A 23,395-nucleotide genomic window follows, 5' to 3' on the forward strand; every position below is an offset into this window, starting at 1 on the left:
GGTAGCCCCACAAGCTAATGGCTATCAAGGTGAAGCTAGTGAAGCTAGTCACAACTACAGCAATGGAAGGAAGTCATGAAAAAACAAAAAGAACAGGAGGAAATCATCAAGAAGTTGACTAAATGAAGGGCAGGGGGGGCAACAAAAGGAAAAAACAGCAAAATGATGCACACGATGCCACATTTGGACATAATCTTTAATTCCATGGTTTCTACAAATATTGGACAGGATAAGAAGAGGAGGAAAGGAAGATCTCAGTGTAATTATTGTGCGAGCTTACCCTGCCTTCTGCACGGTCCTGCATGGATCTTCCTGAGCTTGATGCCTTTCTGAATGCCTGTAGATGTCATGGCGCACTCGCTGCGGTAGGTTTGGCCGTCGCTGGCGCACAGTGGCTCCAGACTTGGGGGGCATGATTCCGGTGGGCTGTAGATGAGGGGCTGGCGGGTGTGGGCCTCGACCCGGCACATTGTGTTCAGACTGTTCTCGCTGTCTTTACACGGGTCTGTGGAGACATGGATATGAATATGAAACTGAACAGAATGTAGCGCAATTTAATTTGGGAAATAACATTAAAAATCTGTTTATGTTAATTAGACCCTGGGGATTGAACATAAAAGCTTTATTTAAAAACATCTCTTCTGTCCATCATTTGGTTCTCTGTGGATGGAACAACAATAGCTTGGCAGAAGAAAAACACATTAAAAATATAACAGGATATGATGTGTCCTGGCTTAATTGCCTGACAACTGGCAACTGTTCAATTCTTTTCCAAAGTAACGTCCTTACGTCCTGTTTGGTAAGCCAGTTTTTAATTTGCGGTAAACAACAATATACCTGCCACATGTTTTTCACATCAAATAATCACCTCAGTATAGGCTGAATGCATTAACTGCTGTTTGTTTGACAATATTAGTTTAGTAAATTCAAGGGGAAGAGAAGAGAAGAGAGGACTAAGGAAGGGTAGAGGGAGAGAAGAGACATGATCCTCCATCACCGCTGTTCCACAGATATTATCAGTAGCCCAGCAGCTGAGAGCAGCTCAGAGTGGGACCTTGGATGTGAAGGGGAGACAAGCAAATGGATGAAGAGACGGTCGGTTTGATTCGCTCCCTGGCACCTCCCTCCTTCCAGGGGAGCGTCGGTCTGGCACGCTCGGCCGTATCAGTCCGTGATCATAATGGAATTGGTTTGTGGATGTGTGGGATGGGGGCTGTTACTCCTTGAAACAGGAGCCCGGGCTTTATCCTGCTCGCCACGCTTTCAGCATGTGGGAAGACAAAGGATTTATGTAGCACCGTGACATATTAAATCACTGCCAAGCTGCCGGCGAGTCATTCAAAACATACCAAGGATGAAACACCCTATCATCAAGGAAAGGAAGAGAAAGAGAATGACAAAGGGAGAATAAGGGGAAATGGTTTCCAAAGACCTCTGGCAGCAATACAAAGAGCGACAATGCAGGAACATAAAAAGGGACAGAGCGGTTTGGCTACAGAAGGTTGGGAAGCGGAGTGACCGCGGCCAGGCCTCGGATTGTTCTCTATCAGCACCATGCAAAGGCTTGCGGAGACTAGCGACCTAGCAAACGGGGGTTTTTATCTTAATGCATGCAGTGTATCTGCATAACACAGCGCTTCGTCTGCCAACTAGACCATTATCTGAGAGAAAGACCATTACCCCCCATTAACCGAGAAGAACTCCTTCCACGATCCAAGCCTTCGCCTAGCCGAGCAAGGAGGGTCATTTCAAAAAGAACGGCCTGTTTGCTGCAAAAACTAGCGGCGTGGATAAATCAACTGCATTCGTCTGGCTAGGGTTAGCAACTTGAAATAGCCAAGGCTTTAGATGAAATGGCTGAAGGAAGATTTAGAGGACCATCAAGGCCGACTGCTCCCCTGAGCCTCGGCCCTCTCCAGGGAGGACGGGGGCAACTCAGATCCCCTGGGCCGACTCTGAGGCTGGATTTATGCGCCCAACCTTCCGCTGGCAGACCTGCACATCCATCTCCCATTGCCCACCACCCAGCTCTGTCTCCCAGAGGCTCCTGCTGCTAGGAGATGAAGTTTGTGTCTGCTGTTCCTTTTCCTCCATCTGGCTTGCCACAACAAAAACAACACACAAAAAAAAAAAAAACCCTCAAAGTCGAGTGCCTTGGGAGTAAACAACTATCGCCGGATGATAACAAGGATAAGCAAAAAAAAAAAAGCTGGGCCTGACAAAAACGACAGCTCTGAAGACCTACTTAGAGAAAACAACATTTCGCACCGCAGGAGTACCTGTGTGAAGCAAAGCAACCTGAATGAAAAATGAGAATTAGCAGAGGCGTGCCGTAAGTAAATGGAACACGTGAAGGAGAAACAACAACAAAAGCGAGACGTAGTAAACAGAGTGAGGAGAAGAGAAGAGAGGAAAAGGAGAGGAGCATCTTTTTCAATCAATTTGCCAAATGTTTTCTGGTTCCAGCATCTCAAATGTGAGAATTTTCTTTGTCCTTGATTATATCAATGTAAGTTCAATATCTTTGGGTTTTGGGCTCATCAAACTAATCTAGAAAATCTTGGGCAGCTTATTCTCGGGACAACCAATTGATAAATGATACAAATGATTAATCAGAAGACAACACGAGGAGAGAGCTCACCGCAGTGCCCTTGGTATTGCACTCGTATGTTCTTCTGGTTCTTGCAGGCGTGCTGATGAAGCTCGCACTCGTTGCGGTAGTCCTTTCCATCACTGCCGCACACAGTCTTCTCCGGTGTGCCCTCGCAGCCGAGGGGGCACATGCATTTAGCCGACAAGCCATCTGACGACTGGACACAGGTGCTGCCGTAGCTACAGGTCACCTCGGTGCAGGGGTCCTTCAGAGCTGCGGGAAGGGACAGACATGAAAACAAGGTTTTAGTCAAACGCAGATGGGTTCTTACAACCGTGTACGCGTGTCAACCAGCTGCACTCCGGGACGCTCACCGCTACTGTACGCTGAAGCACATCGTAGCTGACAGGCCACCTCATTTAAGTGGCTCTGCCGGTGCACTTTTGGAGGCCCGGCGCAGATATTCTGGGCTTGAAGAACTACTTGACACCCCTGGGTAAGGACGCACTGTCACAGCTGTCTACTCGTACAAACAAGTTGCGTTTCATTTCGCGGTGCGGAGTGAATTGAATTAGGAGCTTTGCATTCACAACACATCGTCTAATGCTATGCTCGGGCATGCTTCCGTCGCCACGGCTGAAGAGCAACCCTCTGAATATTTACCTTTCCACAAATGAGACTGAGAGAGAGAGGAGGGGGGAAAAGGGGGAAAGAGGTATTCCCCCCCCCCGCCCCTCCCCCCTCCCCCCACTCACCCACCCACCCCGAGGACTTTGTTTCCACTATAATTAAACAGTGAGCCACTTGTCCCTGAATGACTCATTCCAATGATAGGAGAGGGTGCGACTTTTAATTTTGCCAGCGTTCGCCACTGATGGGGCCTTTTCTTGGGTTTCATATGCTCGACAAAAGGCGGTCAACAGATTATAATCACTGTCATCTCGACACAACGATACATATTTATGACTGTCATGGACAAACATGCTCTCCCGTGAGAGAGGAGCCGAGCGCTGGCAGCCCTCTCATTTCCTAAGCTCGCCAGTTTCAGAATAAATATTTACCCATGTCTGATTTTATCCTCTCTTTTGTTACAACCGACATCAATGCATTTTATTTAAAGCGGGAACGCATATATTGAATCTCCGGTTCTTCACCTTTTTGTTTAGTTTTTTCTTTCACAGACATTTCCCTAACCCTTTTTGAAGAGAAGCTTGTTTTAGGTTTGTCTTTTTTTTATTTTTTTTTAACTTTTTTTGTAATATGATACTTCAGGATGGAATGGCACGACTGCCTTGTTAATAAAAGACTGGAATGTGTGCAGAGATATATTATGGATGTGGAAGGAGACAGGAGTGCTACAAGGAGTGCTCTTGATCAAAGGATATCCCCTCACTTCGCCTTCTGCATCTTCATGACACATCTCCCCCCCCTCCCCCCCTCTTTCTTTTTCCGCTCTCTCCTGTCAAGTCCTTTTGAGGTTTGGTGCGTTAGACTTGTTAACGAACACTTTTTTTTTTTTTTTTTTTTTTTAATTTTATATTTTTGCTGTATGGCAAAAGAAACTTTGAAACCTGCTCTAGACCTAATTTATGACAACAAAAAAAGTAACTCAAAATATAGTACAAAAATTACAGCTCTAACTAACGGAGGCTTACTGCCGTCATGAGTCCTTACCGGAAATCATCAATTCATTGTGAGCCGTTGATGGTGGCTTAATGGCAGCTAACGTGGACCAGACAGTGATTGTGACACTTGGCCTCTAATTTGTGTCTAATCATATGAACAATGAGACACTGATGACCTGTGGGAAAACGCTGCGGTAACGACCTTGTTGTATCTGCCAGAGCAGGTAAAAGGTCGTGTTAAATCACAGCGGCGGCAATTACACACGAGGTACTCTCACTACACAATTTGCACTTATAAAATAGTTTGAGCTCTTGTTATGTCATATATATACTAGTAGAAATAACCTTCAAAGCCATACTGTTTTGATGCGCCCGCTGTAGGGGAAAGAGAGGGGGAGGTATGTGTCAGGACAAGAAGAAGCACCTTGTCAGAGCGCTTATGGTTTCAGCGAAACGGTGGTTGTTAAGGTGGAGGTGGTAGTCACAGCGAGCGAGGAAGAGGAGGAAGATGAGGGAGAATCCCAGTGATCCTCCTCGTCTGCAGAGAGGGGCCCCTGTTTGCTTTGTGACAGTAAACAGCATCCTCCTCGCACTTCTTGATCTCATTAAAAAATAGCCCAGGCTTTCTCTCTTTCTACCCCCAGCTTTCCTTTGCTCTGAGTGAAGCCGGCGTGTTGACAGGTAAAGACGGGTGGGGGCGACAGTAAGGGGCGCAAGAGCTAGGTAGAATAGGAAGGGGGAGGCGGTGGCTCTTGATTTAAATGCTAACAGGGGCCGATTTGGATACGAAGCGCAGCCTCGATGGGGCGTTAGTGCAGATAAGCCTCTCTTCTCAGACTCAGACAAGCAGGCAAATTGCCTGGGTGAATGTGATCGGTGTAACAAGCGCACGTGAGAAAAAAAAAAAAAAAAAAAAAACAAGAAAGAAAGCACTCACCGCAGCAAACTTCAGGGAGTTCTCGCTTATATTTTCTCATTATTATCATGTGAAAGGTGGCAAAAAAAAAAAAAAAAAAAAAGCGGAGAGCTGAAAAAAAAGTCAGCAAAGCTGGCTTCACTAAATTAGAATGATCCTCGCTGCCAATTAGATCAGTCTCCCTCAGTGGAGTAAAGCTCAGCGAGGTTTAGACTGCAAAGATAATGAGAAAAAAAAAAAAAAGACAGATAAGGATACAGATAGACAGAGAGATAAAGATACAAAGTGACACTGACGCAACAGCGTTCCAGCACAAACAGAGAGAGATGGCATCTCTGGTTTATGATGAGGGAAGGAGAACAGCATCACTGGGGCCCAATTAAAACACTATTCTCTCATATATTTAAAATTATGATCAATTACACTTTTTATGGAGAGTAAAATTCTTTTTTTTTTTACATGAGAGTTACATGCATTTTCTAAAATCCAGCTACTTTTAAATCTACTTTGGACTTTTCAGTCCATCACAGCTGGACGTGGATTTGATTGGCAACAATTGCTCCGGTTCTTAATCACAGGCTTGCAGCATTTGAACGGACACACCTCCTGCAATATCTACACTCAGCAGGTTTGATTCATTTGAATCAGAGCACCTGCATTGTCTGCCAGTCAGGGTCATACTGTGACTGGACTACCTGTGTGCCTCATTGTGAATTCATGTGATGTGTGGTGATTCATGAACACACACCTTCACAGTCCAGGACTAACATATGAACTTCTCTACAAGTTGGGCTTTAATGTCAGGTAAATTCATTTTTGATAGAAATGTGTCTGTACTGTAACCGCAGAGGTTAGATCGCTACTAGCAGTGCTTACTCTTAAAGTGTGAAGCCAAAATAAGGCAGCGTGATTGGAGATAAAGTCAATAAGAAGACGGCGGTGGACGTGAACACATCAGTTCACTCTGCGTGACGTAAATTGAGACCTGTCGCTTGAGTTGAAAATGCTGAAAATTGAGCGAAAAATGTTTGCTTATTCCACAGTGAATATAAATATTTAATGTAAATGCACCTTTTACAGTCACTCTTCCATATATAGTCACACAAGCTGTGACACCTCACTAGATTCAAAATGAATGAACAACCGTTGAAGGAATGTTTAAACCAAAGCAGATGACAGACATGATTTTGTGTCTTTCCTACATGTTTTTTGTGCATTCATATACACGTCATGTTTTTTAATACATACCTTTTGAATATGTATATTTGAAAACTGTGTAGTAAGTGATATTTTCACTTCCAGCTGTGTAGTTCGGTGCGGGTCTGTTGAGTTTTAGTGGTGCTACTGTGCGGTAGTTAAATTATGCAAGGTCTCATTTATTGAGTGTTAGTTTGACATCAGACTCATGAAAACTGAAAAGTACAAAAGTTTCAACATGATACTGAAGAGCAGGTGAAGGGGGGGGGGGGGGGGGGCTGATGTCTTTCTGAAAAGTGGGGCAGAGGGGTTTTGGAGGATGGGGGGGATTACAGTGATCCTCTCTCCTCTCATCTCTCCACCTGGCAGCCAACAGACAGCCAGGCAGGTGGGGAGCTCTGCTGCTCTCTGATCCACTGTTTTGCACTGCAGTTTATTAATGCTTCATTAGGGACAGGGAGCTGTCAGCGCCATGCTGGCTTTACCTGATACCCTGCCGCCACGGCGCTACCAGCAGCAGCAGCCTAGAAGTATGTGTGTGTGTGTGTGTGTGTGTGTGGAGATTTTGTGTGCTCGTATGTGCCAGTGCACGTTTACAGGCAGCCGTGAAGCTCAGATAAGTCTGCAAGTGAGTTGGTGATATGTATGAATGTGTGTGTGTGTGTGCGTGTGTGTGTGTGTGGTGCTTCCCGTTGAGCTGGTAAAGATAAGGGGGGGGGGGGGGAGCAGGGGGTTAAGCTAATCAAATGCAATGATGCGATGTGGGGGGACTTGGCAGTGTGTGTTCTAATCAAGAAACCCCCCCTCCCCTCCTCCCTATCACCAGCAGGAGAAGAAGAAGAAGAAGAAGAAGAGGGGGAAGAGAGAAAGAAAGATAGTGAAAAAGAGAGATAGAGGACGTGACAGAGAAGGGCGAACAGCTACGAGGGGATCGAGTTGAAATGTTGTCGAGAAAATACTGCAAGAATTTAAAAAAAAAAACAAAAACAGTAGAAATATGCGATTGGACATTCATATTCAACTTCACTTATTTTCTTTCTGTCTGAGAGTGAGGCATATTTTTGAATAAATAAAAGAATAAAAGCAAAAGCATTTTTCCCCCAAAATGCTGAGCTATTCCTTTAAGGTATTTTTCTACAACATAGTCCATTTTCTTACTATTTTTAAAAAGCAATGCTGATCCAACCGCTACTTGCGTACTATTTCTGTCATTTTGTTGTAAATGTCTGAAATCTCAATTTACTTCTCACTAATATATTCACTATAGAGTAAAATGTTGAATGTTTAAATACAGGAAGACCACAACAAGATTAGAATGGAGACAAAAATGAAAATAAATATATGAATGGTTAATACAAAGAAGGGGAGAGTCAAGCGAGAGCGAACTGAAAGCCGGAGAAAACGATGGAGAGTAGATGAAGAGGTGGTAGAGAACTAGCGAGAGAGAGAAAGGTGTAGGAGCGAGATAAGAGGAAAGGGTCAGAATGGCAGCAGGACAAAGGCGGTGAGGGTGGGAATGATCAGCAAATAAACAAGATTAACTGAGAAGTAAATATGGATGAGGATGTGCAGACAGACATTCAAACCCAGTGATGAGGAGCAGGAGGCAGGCACGGAGGGAGGGCCAAAGGATTAACAGTCCTACACATCTCTCCAACATGCTGTCCACACACACACACACACACACATACTCACACTCTCCCTTCACTTTCTCTACTGTGAGGCCAATGGCTGGAAGATGATTCTCTGTGTTTGATGTAGTTCTTCAAAGAGCTCCATTGAACTGCAGCTGTTGCTCTCTTTTACACGCTTTGCTGTTTTACCCTTGAGAATGGAAAATGAACCACGAAAAGCCCTCATCATACTTCAGTCTGCTGGCCACACTCAAAGCAAAGTAGCGGTGTGTGTGTGTGAGTGTGTGTTGGCCAGCGTTTGGACAGATTTCAAATGTCTGAGGATTGGGCAACGGGAAGCTGCTGCTGGAGAAGAACGGGGGACTTTAATTGCTGCAAGACAACAATACTGGCCAACCTTAAAAAAAAAGATACATGTTAAAGAAAAATATACATGACAGATGATAATATACTAAAATGTTGCGATGTTGTGAGGTCTCATCATTCTAAAGTGGTCGTTTTTTTTTTTTATAACGTTGTCACACTGTCATTTTCCGGCGGCAGATATCTCACGCTTGAAAGATGCGGTGAAGTACAAGTCGGGGTGCTGATATGACTAAACAGGGCCCCGTTTATTCTGCTGGGTTAGACAAACACAGACAGAGATACAGAGGTCTTTGAAAGGAAAACATTTTCACTAAAAAAAAACACTCCAATTCTTCAGTTCAACATGAGCAAATATTAAAATACACATTTAGAGAAACTACCTTTCGAGGGGACCAACGCGGGTCATGGGCAGTTATACTTGTAGACTGAAAAGATGCTTTATAAACACAAAATTCTGTCACGAACCGTGTGTGATCGTCTCAACAATAGAATAGTTGTTGCTCCTCTACAGGGAGACTAGAGGTCACCTACGGAAAAGAAACCCTGCAGCTGGTGAGATTGAGGTCAGATTGAAGAGTTTTTTTTTTTTTTTCCTCTGGGTCTGAAGCATTTGTTAAATCCAGACAGCTTCCATAAAAGTGGTTGACAATATTTCCATATTGAACAGCTGATTGGTTTAACGTATGTATGTATAATATGAATCATGGCGCATGGGAAGGGAATGATGTGGTCTACAGGTGACAATGTCTGTCCACTTGGAATATATGGAAAATTATATATATATATAGAAAAAATACAAAATGTTAAAGCAGCAAAAAATAGATTTTTTAAAATTGTCGGCCGCTTTGGGGAATCTGAACAAGCTGTAAACACAACACTGACATATTATTACCTCATGAAGCTGTCTAATCTCCACCTCCAGCAAGCGTGGAGCAACATCAGCATTCATTCAGTCATTTTATCTGAGCCTCTTTTGCTAAAAACAGCTGCCTGCTGCTGCTGCTGCTGCTGCTGCTGGAAAAAGGTTTGATTAAAGTGCTGAGAGTGACCCGAAACTGTAAAGTTGCAGGCTGTAAATGAGTCGCAGGCATCAGTGATAAATCTCTCTGTGTTTGTCACTACGAGCGACGCCTTTTACATTTGATTCATTGTACAGAAATGATGATCATGTATTCTGCTTCTGCTGTGCCATCGATAACAGAGTTTGGAAGAATTTTTGTGTGTGGGGGGAAAAAAAAAAAAAAAAGGGGGACTTTGTGGATTGTTATACATCATGTGTCAAATCATCCACACAGTTTAAGTGTCACAACTCACTTTATGTCAGACCTGTAAGCCATATAAGCAAGTTAAAAAGGACGAAAGATCAAGAGCGAAGACAGACCTATCTTATGGACGGTCTCTTTAACCTTGGAGCCTCCCTGTCACCTTAATGGCCGATGAGAAAAAGTCAGTATTATCTATCGGAAAACTGTCAGTGCTTGTACCGAGAGTTGTGCCTCTTGGATTAGGGCTGAGGCCTTTTGAAAGCAACAAAGATCTTGGTGCCAAAATAAGTCAGGGAGTGCAGTCAGGGATGCTGTTAACTGCTCGTTTATCTACCTCTTTGGACCAGGATCACACATAATCAATAACGCATTTATGTTGTTTTAAAATGCTGAATTTTACAGCAGGCAGCCCTGCATCGAAAGCAGAAACTTGTGAGAGTCGGGCAGGCGGACTCGTAGGCAGGTCTTAAGGTAGGCCCAGGTCATACTGGACTGTCCTGATCAGCCCCTGCTACCTTCAGGCTGTAGATACAAAGTTCCTTCAGAGGACAAAAAGTCTCTTTTGTTTGCACGGCAGTTAGTAAGTAGCTTGTTTTTTTTTGTTTCATTTTGAAATTATCTGGCGTTGTACTGTTTGTCCCTGTAATCTTGTCTCGATTGCTGCATTATGTGATTATATTTGTTATGATGAATGTCTTTTATATACTTGTCTGCAACCAAATTTCCACAATTTGGCTTGACTTGACTTATCTCAGTGATCAGATTTAGTGTTACAGCAGACATTTGTACCACATATGGTTTACTGATTAAACGATTTCATCACCACACTTTACCAGGAGCAGCAAACAAGAGAAATGACTTCAGTGCGAGTTTGCATAATAGCTGAATAAAACCGAGGCACAAAACACCTTTATGCCCACGAAATGAAAACAAAATGAAAACAGAGAGATGCTACGTTTGACATCAATGAACTTCCGTCGGGGGATCGATGCACTAAGATTGTGATCTTAGCCCTGGGAGGAGATACAAGGACTCATGTGGGCTAAGTGGCGCATATGCCACAAGTTTCCTTTCATTAGCTCCTGATTAGCGAGAGCCAGTGGTGGTCGGCAGCCAAAATCAGTACTGATGTGCAGCGAAGCGTTGGCTAATCATACTTGGCCTTTGCCATCAACACTTGCTAATGAGTGATGGCTGCTGGGCGCAATATGCTGTTCAGAGCTGCTAAAAAGTCTGTTACAATAGATGCCGGTCCTCGACACGAACCACATCTGCATGAAGACGTACGGTATCAACACACACACACTACACAGTTCACTCCGCTTTAAAGCTCTAAACATGCTAAGTTTTTCCCAACCTCTGGGACACAAAATGATTATATGATGCAGATAATTTTTTATATTTAAGATGTGGACTCTCCTCAATTATTTGCTCTTTTCTTACAGCTCAAGGTTTGGCTATAAGGGGTCAAAATGTTAAGAAACCAGCGCGTTTAGTCGTGACTTGCATTTCAAGTCTGGTTTTTAGAATAAATAACAGCAACATCAGGAACCTCATCAACAGAAAAAAAACGAGAAATTATCTCTGGGAGGCAAAGGGAGAAACAGCACAGTAATGAATGCACCAAAGATTGAGACTTAATTATAAAACTAACAAATATCCAGTGGATTATAATTTAAAACTATTCACCACAGACAAACAGAATTTCAACAGCATCCTGCTTGTGTAATTCCAATATTAACAGGATGGTGTGTGAGGACATACCAAGGGGAGGAAGTTGACAAAGAAAGGGCAGGAAAGACTGTCGGCTCCGGGGTGTAACGGCAATTCACTGTGAAATACACACCTCACGCTCGCATTCGGTTAAAGTAACCGATTACAGAAAATCATGGGAAATGAAGTGAATTTCAATGTGCCATTATCTCGTAATTGCCACTTGTGGCCGCTGTTCAGCAGAAGTAATAAAGTCTCATTATAAGGTTCTTTTCACAGAAATCATTCTACACGCTCCCCACAGTAAGCGGGGGTGAAAGCACTGAATTGTCCGATGGAAAACTGGGCACTAAATCTTTTTTTTTCCTCTAGGTTTGTGCCTGAAATCATCTCCTCCGTCACTCATTCATTACTGTACTCCCACAGAATAGACACGCAGCAGTTTACTCTGTGGTGAGCAATTCAGATTTTGGACACTTATGAATAATGATCACTTTGCTCCATAACTGACAGGTGTAGTGTTGCACGACTGTAATTCTCACATCTATAAAATGCTACAGGCACTTCTTCATTCCATTATGGGTATATCTGAGGGCAATACATAGTGTACATACACTACATACACTAATATAAAACACTGTTAATACTGTAGAGCTGCAATAATAAGTCAATCAAGAGAAGATAAATCAGCTATTTTGATAATCAATTAATCGTTTTAGTCATTTTTCAAACAAAAATGATAAAAAATCTTTAGTTTTGATCCAAAAGTCATACATATATGACAGTAAGATGTATATCTTTGGGTTTTGGACTGTCGGTCAGATGAAACACAACATCTCCCTGAGCTGTTAATAATAACGCACATTTTTCACTATTTTCTGACAGCTCATAGACTAAAACGTTTAATCGATCTGCAGATGAATTGATAATGAACGGTCAGTCAGTTGCAGCCCTAAAAATATAGTGCACTAAATAGTAAATAGAGAGTGCTTTCAGACACGGCTCTGGACTCAAAAAAAAACGTGACTCACAAGAGAAAAAGTCTGCATATTTTCTTCCACAGCTTTTCTCATTCCTGGTCCTGAGGACAAAAGACTGTGCTGTGTTTCTCTCCTCCCACTCAGTTAACTGCATTTACAATCCAACCCAGGTGTAAACAGTGTCTCATTAGATCGCTAACACGAGCACCAGCAGGACTATGTGTCCTGATGACCGGGATCAATAAACACTGTACTACTTCATCTTCAGCTGTTGAGATGAGACTATACATGTTGACTCACAATCACACGTAACCGCATCCGTAGAGTCAGCTGGTTTTCATTGACTACTGCAGAAAAAGGTAAAAAAGTTCAGAAAGTTTAGCATCAGTTTACCAATTTGAAATCAGCGGTGGAGGAATTTACAATCAGTCTCCTGCTGAAAGCGAGAAGCAGACCGTCTAATTTGTCCCCATACCGCCACAGAGCGAACACAGCAACAGTCTGTGGAGTGAATGCAGTCGATGATAAACTATTGACTAGGTAGCAAAGAGGGGAAAATGCATCTGGCTGCGAACACAGGAGTAACATGTAAGAGCAGTAAAAATTTAAAGACGTTCAAATATTTTGGAGCTGTCATAGTTGAAAATGTTCTGCTGTACATGCTTTGAAACCAAATTATTAATAAACTCGACTTGGACTACATGAATGAACTGTTGGCTGTTCTCTGCAAAACAACTTTTTTGTTTTTTTTGTGTCCCTTTTGTGTCTCTTTTGTCTTTCTGTCTCCTCATGCCAATAAAGTCACCGACTGGAACGGAATTTAGAGGAAAAAGAAAGTCTGCTTTATATGTGTGACAGCTCTCGACGCACACACACACACACACACCATAGAAACAAAACCAATGCAGAGACGAACAGATATTCTTTAGAAATCCAGCTCCTGACAGTTGTCACCATTCTTGTTCCACACAAATAAAATATCAACCATTGTCTTCTGAACTGGTAGTTATCCTCATATTTTCGACACCACTCTGCCTTTATTATTTTCACATCTTTCCATCTCTCCCAAAGTCCACGCAGGGAAAAATAACAACTAACGATGTATTATTCAGAAGAAGCCAAATGCATAAATACATTAAAAAGTCTCAAAACACAAACCCCTCGTCTGGTATTAACCAAATGTGTGTGTGTGTGTGTGTGTGTGTGCATACGGATGTGTGTACTGTATATGTGTACATAATCAGTGTTTTTGCCTGCAGGTTTCAGAGAGGTGAACGCTGGAAGGAGAGAGAGAGAGATGAAGAAGACAGGATTTGTCTTACAAGTATCAGTGGTCGCGGACGAGTGGAACAGTAAAGATGGATAGAGGATTCCAGCAAAGCTCATTATCATCTCTTTATGTGTGTGTGGGTGTGTATGTGTGTGTGTGTGTGTGTGGTGAAGGATGACAACAAGGATGTACTGTATATTTTTCAATCTATCTGTTTGCAAAAGACCTGCAGTGTGTATATATATGGACGTGTATACATGCATATAAAAACAGTATCAGTATATACACACACACACATGCACACACAGTCTGTCATGTTGTGCATGTGATGGTTATGAATACCAAGCAAGTGTCAATGCCCTAAGGAAATGAAAGCACGAAAACCGTGTTATTTACAATGACCTCTTGCCCTGTGTGTGTGTGTGTGTGTGTGTGTGTGTGTACATGTTACTACTGATGAGACCAGCAGCAGCAAGAAACAGTCTTAAAGAGTCTTAAAGAGTAAATGGCAGAAGATGAAGACGTTGAGAGAAAAAGAAAAGGATAGAGAGAGAAAGGTAAGGAGGGAGGAGAGCGTGACTGAGTTATTTTTGGCCGGTCTAACACCGAGCAATTGAAGGAGAAGTGAAAGAGAGGGACGCAGAGAAGAATGGACTGACAGGGAACAGGGAAGGAGGAAAAGGGTAGTCAGGAAATGAGGAATAAAGAGAATGATGAGGGAAGGAAAAGAGCAAAAGAGAGAGAGGGAGGGATGAGAGCAGGATGAGAGGAGAGAAGGGAAGGAGGAATACAACTTAGGAGGAAAAGAAAGAAAAGGAAAGTGACAACAGGGAGGAGGGAAGGTAAGATAAGAAAGACATAAGGAAACGGGAAAAAGAGGGCAAAAAAAAAAAAATAAAAGGGGAAAAGTCAGAGTGTGCAGAACACTGTTATCTATTCTGGCAAAGCCAAAAGTCATCTCCACCATCTACAGCTATTACCTCTAGTCCATTGTCACCAGGGGCAACCGGGCGTGTCACCAGGGCGACAAAAGAGATAGTCACAGCATGAGCAAAAAAGAGAAGTAGAGGAAAAGGGGAAGGGGATATGTTGAGGTAAAGGAGGAATAAAGCATGCTGGCTTTCATCTCCTGACTCTCCAGCTCTGCTCCAGATGAGACTTTTGCTTGTAAGAGATTTCCTGAAACCTCCCGTCCCAGCCAGCTTTGGGCCTGACGAGGGGATAAATCAGGGCTTTACCCTGCCCTGCCCAGACACCTTAACAACCAGCCCGGACCAGCACCAGACAAAAGACAGAAAATACAGCTGAGGTAACAAGCCAACTTAGGCCACTGACTGTTGTAGCTTCTCTGGGGGACAAAAAAAAAACTTCTCTCAACAAAGTTCAGGAGTAGAGAGATGAAACAGACATTAGGTGAGTTTATGGTCTCATTTGCTAGTTTCAAGTCTTCTCTAATACAGCTTGATGTTCATTTTCTAAATTATGGCCCCATTTAGAGTAAAACAGACGATAAAGCAGGGTATGCTTTAGGCCTTGTGTTTGACAAGTCGCTACCACGTTGGGGCGTGAGGTGCTGTAGTTGAACCCTGCAGCTCCATGTTCTCGTCCAAATCTCTCGGTCACTTCTCATCACTTCTGGCTCCAGAAACCCCAGATGGAGACGGTCAAAACACCAAACTCGAGGCTTCAAAATAGGAGTCCACAAACGAATGGTCATGGTGGTTACGTCCATTATTTTTACACAGTCTATGGTAAAGTCATATAGCTCCAGGTACGCAGCAACAGCCACCACCAGTTTGTCCTCCATGATTGTCGTCACCACCACAGAAGACCCACCTCGCAATTCATCCCAATGGACAACAGGAAATGGGCTCTGAGATGAAGTCTTTTCAACTCGAGGCATTCAGGGTGCTTCTGCAAAAAAAGTGAGGCACATAAAGTGAAAAAACCCGAGGCGCTCGGTAACGCAAAACCGGCGAGCAAAAAGCTTCACTTTCATTGAAAACAATTACAAAAAGCTGCCTCCAGGCTGCTAAAAGCGTGTTTTCTCCAAATCTGAGGAACTCCACTGCAGGGATGAACACCCATTCTTATAAAAGATATTCTCTCATTTCTTTTGATGATGGTGGTGGAGGTGGCTGAACATCTCCCATAAGTGTTCAAAAGGGTTGAGATCTAGTGACTGGTGAGGTCCATAGTGCACAGCAGGATTCATATATTTATACTCATCACACCACTCTATGAGCCCTCATCTCCTGCATTCATTATATTTCTTTTTCAGTATTTTACCATGATAAACCTGATAAAGTACTTTGAGTTGCCAAAACATAACATAACAATGCTTTAGCTGCCAGGAGAGAATATCAGAGGGAAAATAAATCAAACACACTGACAATGAGCATTTCGCAGATTCGTTCATTATACGTATTTCCTCATTACATTGATAGACAATGCCATCTGGGTGACATTATGGTTGCTATAAAACTTATTTGCCCATGTGAATTAGTCGTACATGAGACAGGTTAAGTCCTTTCAAGCGATGAATACAGAAAAGGAATTCAAATGCATCAAGTCCCCTGAATAGCTCTGACGTTTTCAATACAGATTACGCAGGACTGAATACCTGAAGTCGCATCGCATACTTCATGTTTAAGATGGAGAGGTTTACATCCTCCTAGTATTGGCTCTGACTGCCTGCAGTGTATTAGAGCAGACAGAGCAGCAGGTGTGGAGTACTGATGCCTTTCTCCTTTCAATGTGAGGACACAAGAGTGTGTCGGTGCCAGAGAGATAAAGCCCTCTCTAAAGCACAGAGAGAGAGAGAGAGCGGAGAGTGGACTGATAGAGTGGGAGGTAGCGGGCCGTGCTTATGGTCATCTTTAAAGAACACATACACACACACACACACACGCGTGCACACACACACACACACACACGCACACAAAATCCATCTCCACTGATCATTTTCTCAAACCCCAGTCACCTCACCCACACGCACAAGCACACTCCACATTTTTGCATTACTTGTTGCACTTCTTCGAGAAGAAAAAGAAAAAAGTATAAAAAAAAAAGAATGAAAACTCCATGTTCCACTAGAGTGGCCACACAAGATGAGTTCTGCAGCACTTCTCTGGCTCTCACTGGGAAAAGGAGTGTATTTACCAGTCTTCTCCAAGTTCAATATTAGGAGAGCCAACACAGTGCGAGTTCCCTAGCTGACTGTAGCGTGTGCGTACCCGTACACACACTACGCATACGCACATATGAACACATACACTCGGCTGGCCAAATGTCTCTTGTCTCTCTGAACCAGAGAGTGCTTTTGCTGGCTGTTTCTCTCTCTCTCTCTCTCTCTCTCTGTCTCTCTCTCTCTCTCTTTCTTTTCTGACCGTTTTTTTTCCCTCTCGTCTTGTGCTGTTATCAGGAACTCCTGCTGGGCCAGTTTAAACGCAGCTTCTCCTTTTAATTTTGATCATATCTGAAGCCATTATCTTCTCACCGCCTGCCCGCTTGACCGCCTGACCGCCGGAAATGCAACCCCGCCGACCCCGAATCATCTATCTAGAACAAAAGGAAGATAATGAAGAAGCCGGCGCCGAGCTGGTCTCAACCATTAAGGGCCAGATTACTGATGTGAATATTAGAGCAGAGCACTGAGGGCAAATAAGAGTCTGCGACTCAACAGCGTGTGGGTCATTTTGTCCTGTCCTCTGGAGGGGATTTACACTGTTACCTTGGCACTTAAATGTTGTAATAGCCAGTTCAGTGTTATGAGTGAGGTGCTAAATGAATGTGGTTAAAGGGGATTTTTCCACTGTTGAAACAAACTGAGTTAAGCTGAACTGTGCAGACAGAACAGGAGGGGAATATACGGGCATCTCTCAATAGCGGAGGAATGGAAACATGTAGTCACATTGCTGTAAGGATGTCAGACAGTTCATACAGTTAATTTAGATGACCTAAATCACTTTATTTGGAGGTAAAACCCAGAAGTGACTCACCCATAAATATCATGGTAATGGTAATAATCCCTCATTGGACAGGAAACAAACTGTGTGCACACAACTATGGTGGGAGCTGTGGGCCAAAGTTGAGCCAGGAAGTCAGTCTGTAAACTCTGGTGGATATTTACAGCAGACAGTTTGGGTAATGATTTGACTGTTTGCCTCTGTTTTGTCTTCCAAATAACTCACCTGGTGGTGTGTTTAAAACATGTCTAAACACCTGACTGCTCATGTTTTTCTACCTCATTCAACTTTGTTTGGGTTCTCAAATCTCAGCAATTCACTCGGTGGGTACTCAGAACTACAAAAATAGATCTTATGCTTGTATGCTTGGCATTGAAAAGGTTAGGTTGATGTGAATGATGACAGCACATTAAAGCAGTAAGTGGTCAGTATGGCGACTACAATTACAGGCTGATGGCGAACACTAAAAGGTAGTGTAACAGTGTATTCAATTGAATGAGGGTGCAATTTATTGTTCAAGGATTCCATTTTTCTTTTATATGGGGAAGAATGTGTTATTTTTTCATTTAACAGTTACAGTCTTGCTTTAAATAAGCAACAAAATGCTCACATTTGGAAACGTAGAGGTGTCAGCATCCTGCAAACGTCAACAACCTGCAGGTCTGCCGTACTCTAAATCTCAGCCTGTACTCAACGCTGACAAAATGTTCGACATACCTCAAGTTTCACTAAAAAGGCTGTGAGAAAAACTTCTTTTGTGACTACGCTCTTGAGTGCCAGATAAGACTCCTGAGTTTGATTTGAATTGGACATGACGGCTTCTCGGAACGGTAGCCAATTCACTTACCCCAATGAAAACCCGCCATTCAAATCGAATGAGTCAAACGAGGCTTTGCACAAAAGCACCAATCCAACCGCCCACGCTATTCTTTAAGTTAAAAGCTCCCTCGTTCCCTCAGCTCTCTCTCCTCTCACACTGTCTCTCTCTCTCTCTCTCTCTCTTCCTCCTTCCCTGTCTTTGCCTCTCTCTTCCTCCATCAGCGTTGACAACTCCATAATCTCAGCCAGAGTGACCTGTCCAGACCCTCTGTACCGGCTGAATTTATTGGCAGCAGAAAGAGAATGAGAACCTGTCACTCGGCTTCCCCTGACCTCCTAACACCCTCTCTCTCCTTTACACACACACGCACACACACAGATATGTACGTGTACAATCCTGCACTCCACCGCTACTTACAGTATGCACGTATAATGTGCAAATGCAAATACTCTCCTTTTCAGTCTTATACAGACGCACACTTGTGGTGAATTCTTAAATCGCAGCTTACAACTTGGATGAATCTTTAGTTCCAGTATAAAACTACTTCATTCTTTGGTCGGCTGCTCCTCAGAATACTTTCTATTGACAGAAATCAATTTGCTATGTATGGGAGCTTTCAACGAGGCAGTTGCAATAAAAGCAAAGGTAACTAAACTCACAGACGACAGCTGGCTAAGTGGTTGGCACATACTTGACCGAGACTGCTTGTATTGAATTGGTTGCAACACTCAATGCAACAAAAAATGAATAGCATAGACACAGTAAAAAAAAAAAAAAAAGAAAAAAAAAAGATGTAGAATTAACAGGCAGGGGATTTATGGACTCCTTGTGGTCTGCAAATGTTCATTTGTCACTCTAAGTCAAAACATAACATCTCTTGGCTTCCATTAAGGAAAAGTACTGATGGTATAGTTACAGCTACACCGATCAAAATAATGTCTGACCTTTAAAATTACAGTTCAAAAACTGCAGGAGCATTCTCAGCCACAGCAAAGTGTGAATTTCACTTTCTATCTTTGTCACAGCAGTCGCTATTTTTGCACAAATATAACAGGACACGACTTACTCTACTGAAAAAAAGCTGGTAGAAATGATTTAACATGATGAAAAAGCTGATTTTGACCTGATAAATTGTCCCAAATATGATAATAAAGATAAGACCCCCTTCTCACTGGACATTACACATGTATCAACATGACTGGATAATCTTGCTGTGCAGGTTTTCTTGCTTTCACATCAAAAGTCAAAGGCGATCAAAGGGAAGATCTGAAGCCGTCCCAGAAAAAAAAAAAAAGAAAAAGAAGCTGTGTCTACATCATCTAACGGTGGAATATACAATGTAAACTATTTATTTAGACGTGACTGCATCATGTGTGAATGAAAGTCTAAATGGTCATGATTGAAGCGGTGATCATATGGGGGCGTGGGGACTCTCAAGGGAACCGCTATGACCTGCGAGGTGTCAGCTTAGCATTACAACGAGCTGATCCGCAGGCATTATTATGATGTTATTTTATAAACCACACTGGCTGTAGGTTTGACAATGTTTCAATAGGAGGTTGTATTTTAAAAAAACGTTACATTTCAGTAGGAGCTGATCTTTGAAAGTTACACTTGTTGGAAGTCTTTTGCTTGGGCTGAGAGGCCACACGTTATAGCCATACGTTGAGGGGAAATTGTAATACAGGAAATGTAAAGGCATCTTTGAATCTAATTTTCATCACTGGAAATGATTCAGTGATGTTTGCATGTGTTCGTGAAGAATATAGTATGATAATTTGGAGGGAGATTGGCATGCTGGATGTTTATTTAATTAGTCTATTTCCCTCGATCATATTCATAATCATTGTATTTACATTTGAACGTCTCTGCACTGATTACATTAGATTACATCACAAACGGCAGTGATGCAGCGCTGCGTTGTCATGTCTAAACAGAGGCGAAAGAATACGAAACACAGCGAGTTGCTTTACAAACTTTCCCAAATGTTTCTCATTGTTTTACACATTTTTCAAGGACAGTTTTATTATGCGCTTCACAAGCTAGTAAGACTGCTGAAAAGTAACCTACTGACGCTCTCGGCTGTCTTCATTTTTCATGTGCTCAGATTGCAGATTGAGGCTTTAAGCCCTAATTAATTTTTTTTTTTTTTTTTTAAAAATTGACCTTTTTAAATAGACTAAACACAACAAAACATCCAGAGCAGACTTGTCTCCGAGTCACACTCCCGACAGCTATGTGCTCTCTGAAAAGCAGTCAGAGTCAGAGGTTACGAGAAAAGGTTGACATAAAAACTGCCTCACCATTAGTGTTGATTACAGCGGCCCATTAATATGCAGGCGACAGAGGAATGAAAAAAAAAAACAGCTTTTGACTCCTTGCAGATGTGACGTGACGAGGGAGAAAGTCTCTGTTCTGGTGGTGAGCAAGTTGTTATCATCAGCTATACTATCATTAGTATCATTTTTTTGTTTTTTTTACATGTTTATTTTTTGCTAGTGACTGCCTGCTGTTGTTGCCTGTGGTAATTATAGTGCTTCTGATGGCCTTAACCCTCCGTAAACCATCATTACAGCACTTGCACTACTTTTTCTCTCTGGATTAAATCTATTACTTTTTTCTGTTCGCTCAATCGCTCACTTGCTCGCTCGCTCTTTCACCCCCTTTCTTCCTCTAAATGTTTCATAGCTCATTCCCGTTTCAACATTATTCCCTCCTTCCCTCTCCAGATGCTTCCCCCTCTCTTCTCCGCTCTACCCTCCGTTCCTCCTGTCCTCTCTCTGTCCTCTTTCTGTCCTTTCTATCTCTTTATTTTCTTGCTGCCATTGGTGAGCAGTCATCCACCTTATTATTAGTGCCAGGTTGAAGCCCACACTGTAATCAAACCATTGGAATTAGCAGTGGGGCCGCACTGGCAGGCAGGCTCGACACTGACAAAACACTACAGTTATCTCTGAGGCTGCTGCAATGTTGCAGCTTTGGCAGGACTCCGCTGCTCCCCTCAGAGCCCTGGATGTTGATGGGCATTGGTGAAGAGAAGCATTGAGAGGTACAGCAGGAGTATAGGCACCCACAAGGGGCTAAGGGATAGAATACACACTGGATGGCTACCAACGGGAACAGTGAGCGGTCCACGTTTTGTTTGTGAGGGTGCAGGTGGCGCTTAAGCACTGGGAGCGTAGCCATGTTGGAGACAATGGATTGGACATAATAGGGATGTGTTTTATTATTGGCAGATAAAGATAGGAAGGCAAAGCGTGTTGTATTAGAACGGGGTATAATAGATATCCATTTATGTGACAATAACAAGCAATTTAGCGTCACTCAGAGACTTGCAGCTTTATGTTTGGCTAGCCTTGCTAGCTCTGTCTGAAACATCAAAAGAACTCAAAGCCCCGTTTCTATTATTCCATGGAAAACCTTCACATTCAGCACTCGATCGGTTTATTTACCTATACATCACAGGCTTTACATTAAAGTTCTCATAGCAGTTTGAGGTCAGACTTGGGTCAGATTGCTTTTTGAAAATACTGTAGATTCACTGGACAAATTGATTTCTCAAAATGTTCAAACCCTGTATACACTAATGGTTACACTTGAAATAACATGGCTTGACCTAAAAAAAAATGTGCGAATGCTAGAAGTCTTCAAAGAATTTTACCGATCTGTTTTTGAAGTTTATGGATATCTCATAAATACAGTAAAGCAGATGAACAGTCAAATCTGCTCAACTAATATTGTCTTCAAAAGTGAAAATGCACAACTTTAATTCTTTGTTACTATGATCACACAAAGTATTTAAATGTCAAACTTTAAATTTAATTTTCTTTTCTTTCAATCTTTACAAGTAATTAAGTCTCATAGTCATCCTCTTACACTCTGGAAACGAGATAAGGCAGATAAATTCAAAGTGTCAAAAATTAGTTAGTCTGCATTCAAAGCCCGTAAAATTATCTTAAATCATTTTCCATTTGTTTAAAAAAGATTTTCTTTTCAAAGTGGTTTTGGGTGAGTTGTTAAACTGATGTCTGGCAGACTGGTCGGTAGGCAGGTGATGGTACTTACAGCAGGGTCCCTTGCGCAGCACCTTGATGCGTCGCTGTGCGTTGCACTGTGCTTTCTCCAACTCGCACTCGTTGGAGTAGGTGGATGAATCGGAGCCACAAACAGGCGCTACCAAGGACGGACAATCCACTCTCTTGCAAACACACTCAGCTTTGCCGGGGTCATTTGGGTCTCGCTCACATACAGCGCCGAAGCCACACAGCATCCCTCTGCAGCCTGCCAGACAGGAAGAGAAAGAGGAGGAGATGTTAGGATTGATAAAACATTCGATTTCACTATCGCTATCTGTCACAATTTCAATTTTCAAGCCTGCACATACTTCAATTAAACACCTTGATGGGTGTGATCCTGGTGTTTCATTTATCTTGCATGAACTGATGATGAATAGACAAACTCAAACTCTCCGACACTCACTTTAGAGTTATCATGAGTAAATGCAATCAAGAGTTTATGTGTTCACACCAGACAGGCACGCCTGAGCAGATTCATCTCAATATACAACAGCCATGGGGTCTTTATGTAGAACGCTAAACAGTTCAGCAACACAAATGCATCAGGGATTAAATGTGATCCTGGCATAAAGCAAACAGATGCTCTCAATTCATTCAGGGAGAATCTATCTACCCATGCAGAGCAGGCACAGTGTGTTGTTGGGGCGTGCTGAGCCTATTGCAGAATTTTGAAAAAGCTTCAGCGTTAGAAATGTTTAAAAAGTGAGCAATAACATTGAAATCAATCTACAGGCAAGCCGGCTGATCCGAGTTCTCATGGACAGTTTACTTTCCTCCACTGAAGAGACTGCAGTCTTCGAAACGTCAATGATCCACCGTCCAAGAAAACATGGAGGGACGGCAACAAGAAGACAAACCAAGGTTAGCCAAACACTTCAACAACTTTTAAGACTTTGATCTTAAACTGCCCACTGAGTCCTCGACTTTGATCAAGTGTAAAATAGCAAACTGTAAACTCTGTCAGAGGCTGCT

At 42.7% G+C, this 23,395-nt stretch overlaps 1 protein-coding gene across 4 annotated transcripts in view; it reads right to left on the reverse strand.

Annotated features, from left to right (window-relative positions):
- Positions 1-23,395, reverse strand: part of agrn (agrin) — a 256,145-nt gene that overhangs the window by 82,848 nt on the left and 149,902 nt on the right. For all 4 annotated transcript variants that reach the window (XM_044351206.1, XM_044351205.1, XM_044351207.1 and 1 more), the window contains 3 exons: positions 22,413-22,628; positions 2,642-2,866; positions 281-505 (listed from right to left, as the gene is read on the reverse strand). In XM_044351206.1, the coding sequence (XP_044207141.1) occupies positions 281-505; positions 2,642-2,866; positions 22,413-22,628 (666 nt within the window). The remainder of the gene's footprint in view (positions 1-280; positions 506-2,641; positions 2,867-22,412; positions 22,629-23,395) is intronic.

This window comes from Thunnus albacares, chromosome 5, assembly GCF_914725855.1.
Source record: "Thunnus albacares chromosome 5, fThuAlb1.1, whole genome shotgun sequence".
NCBI classification, from domain to species: Eukaryota; Metazoa; Chordata; class Actinopteri; order Scombriformes; family Scombridae; genus Thunnus; species Thunnus albacares.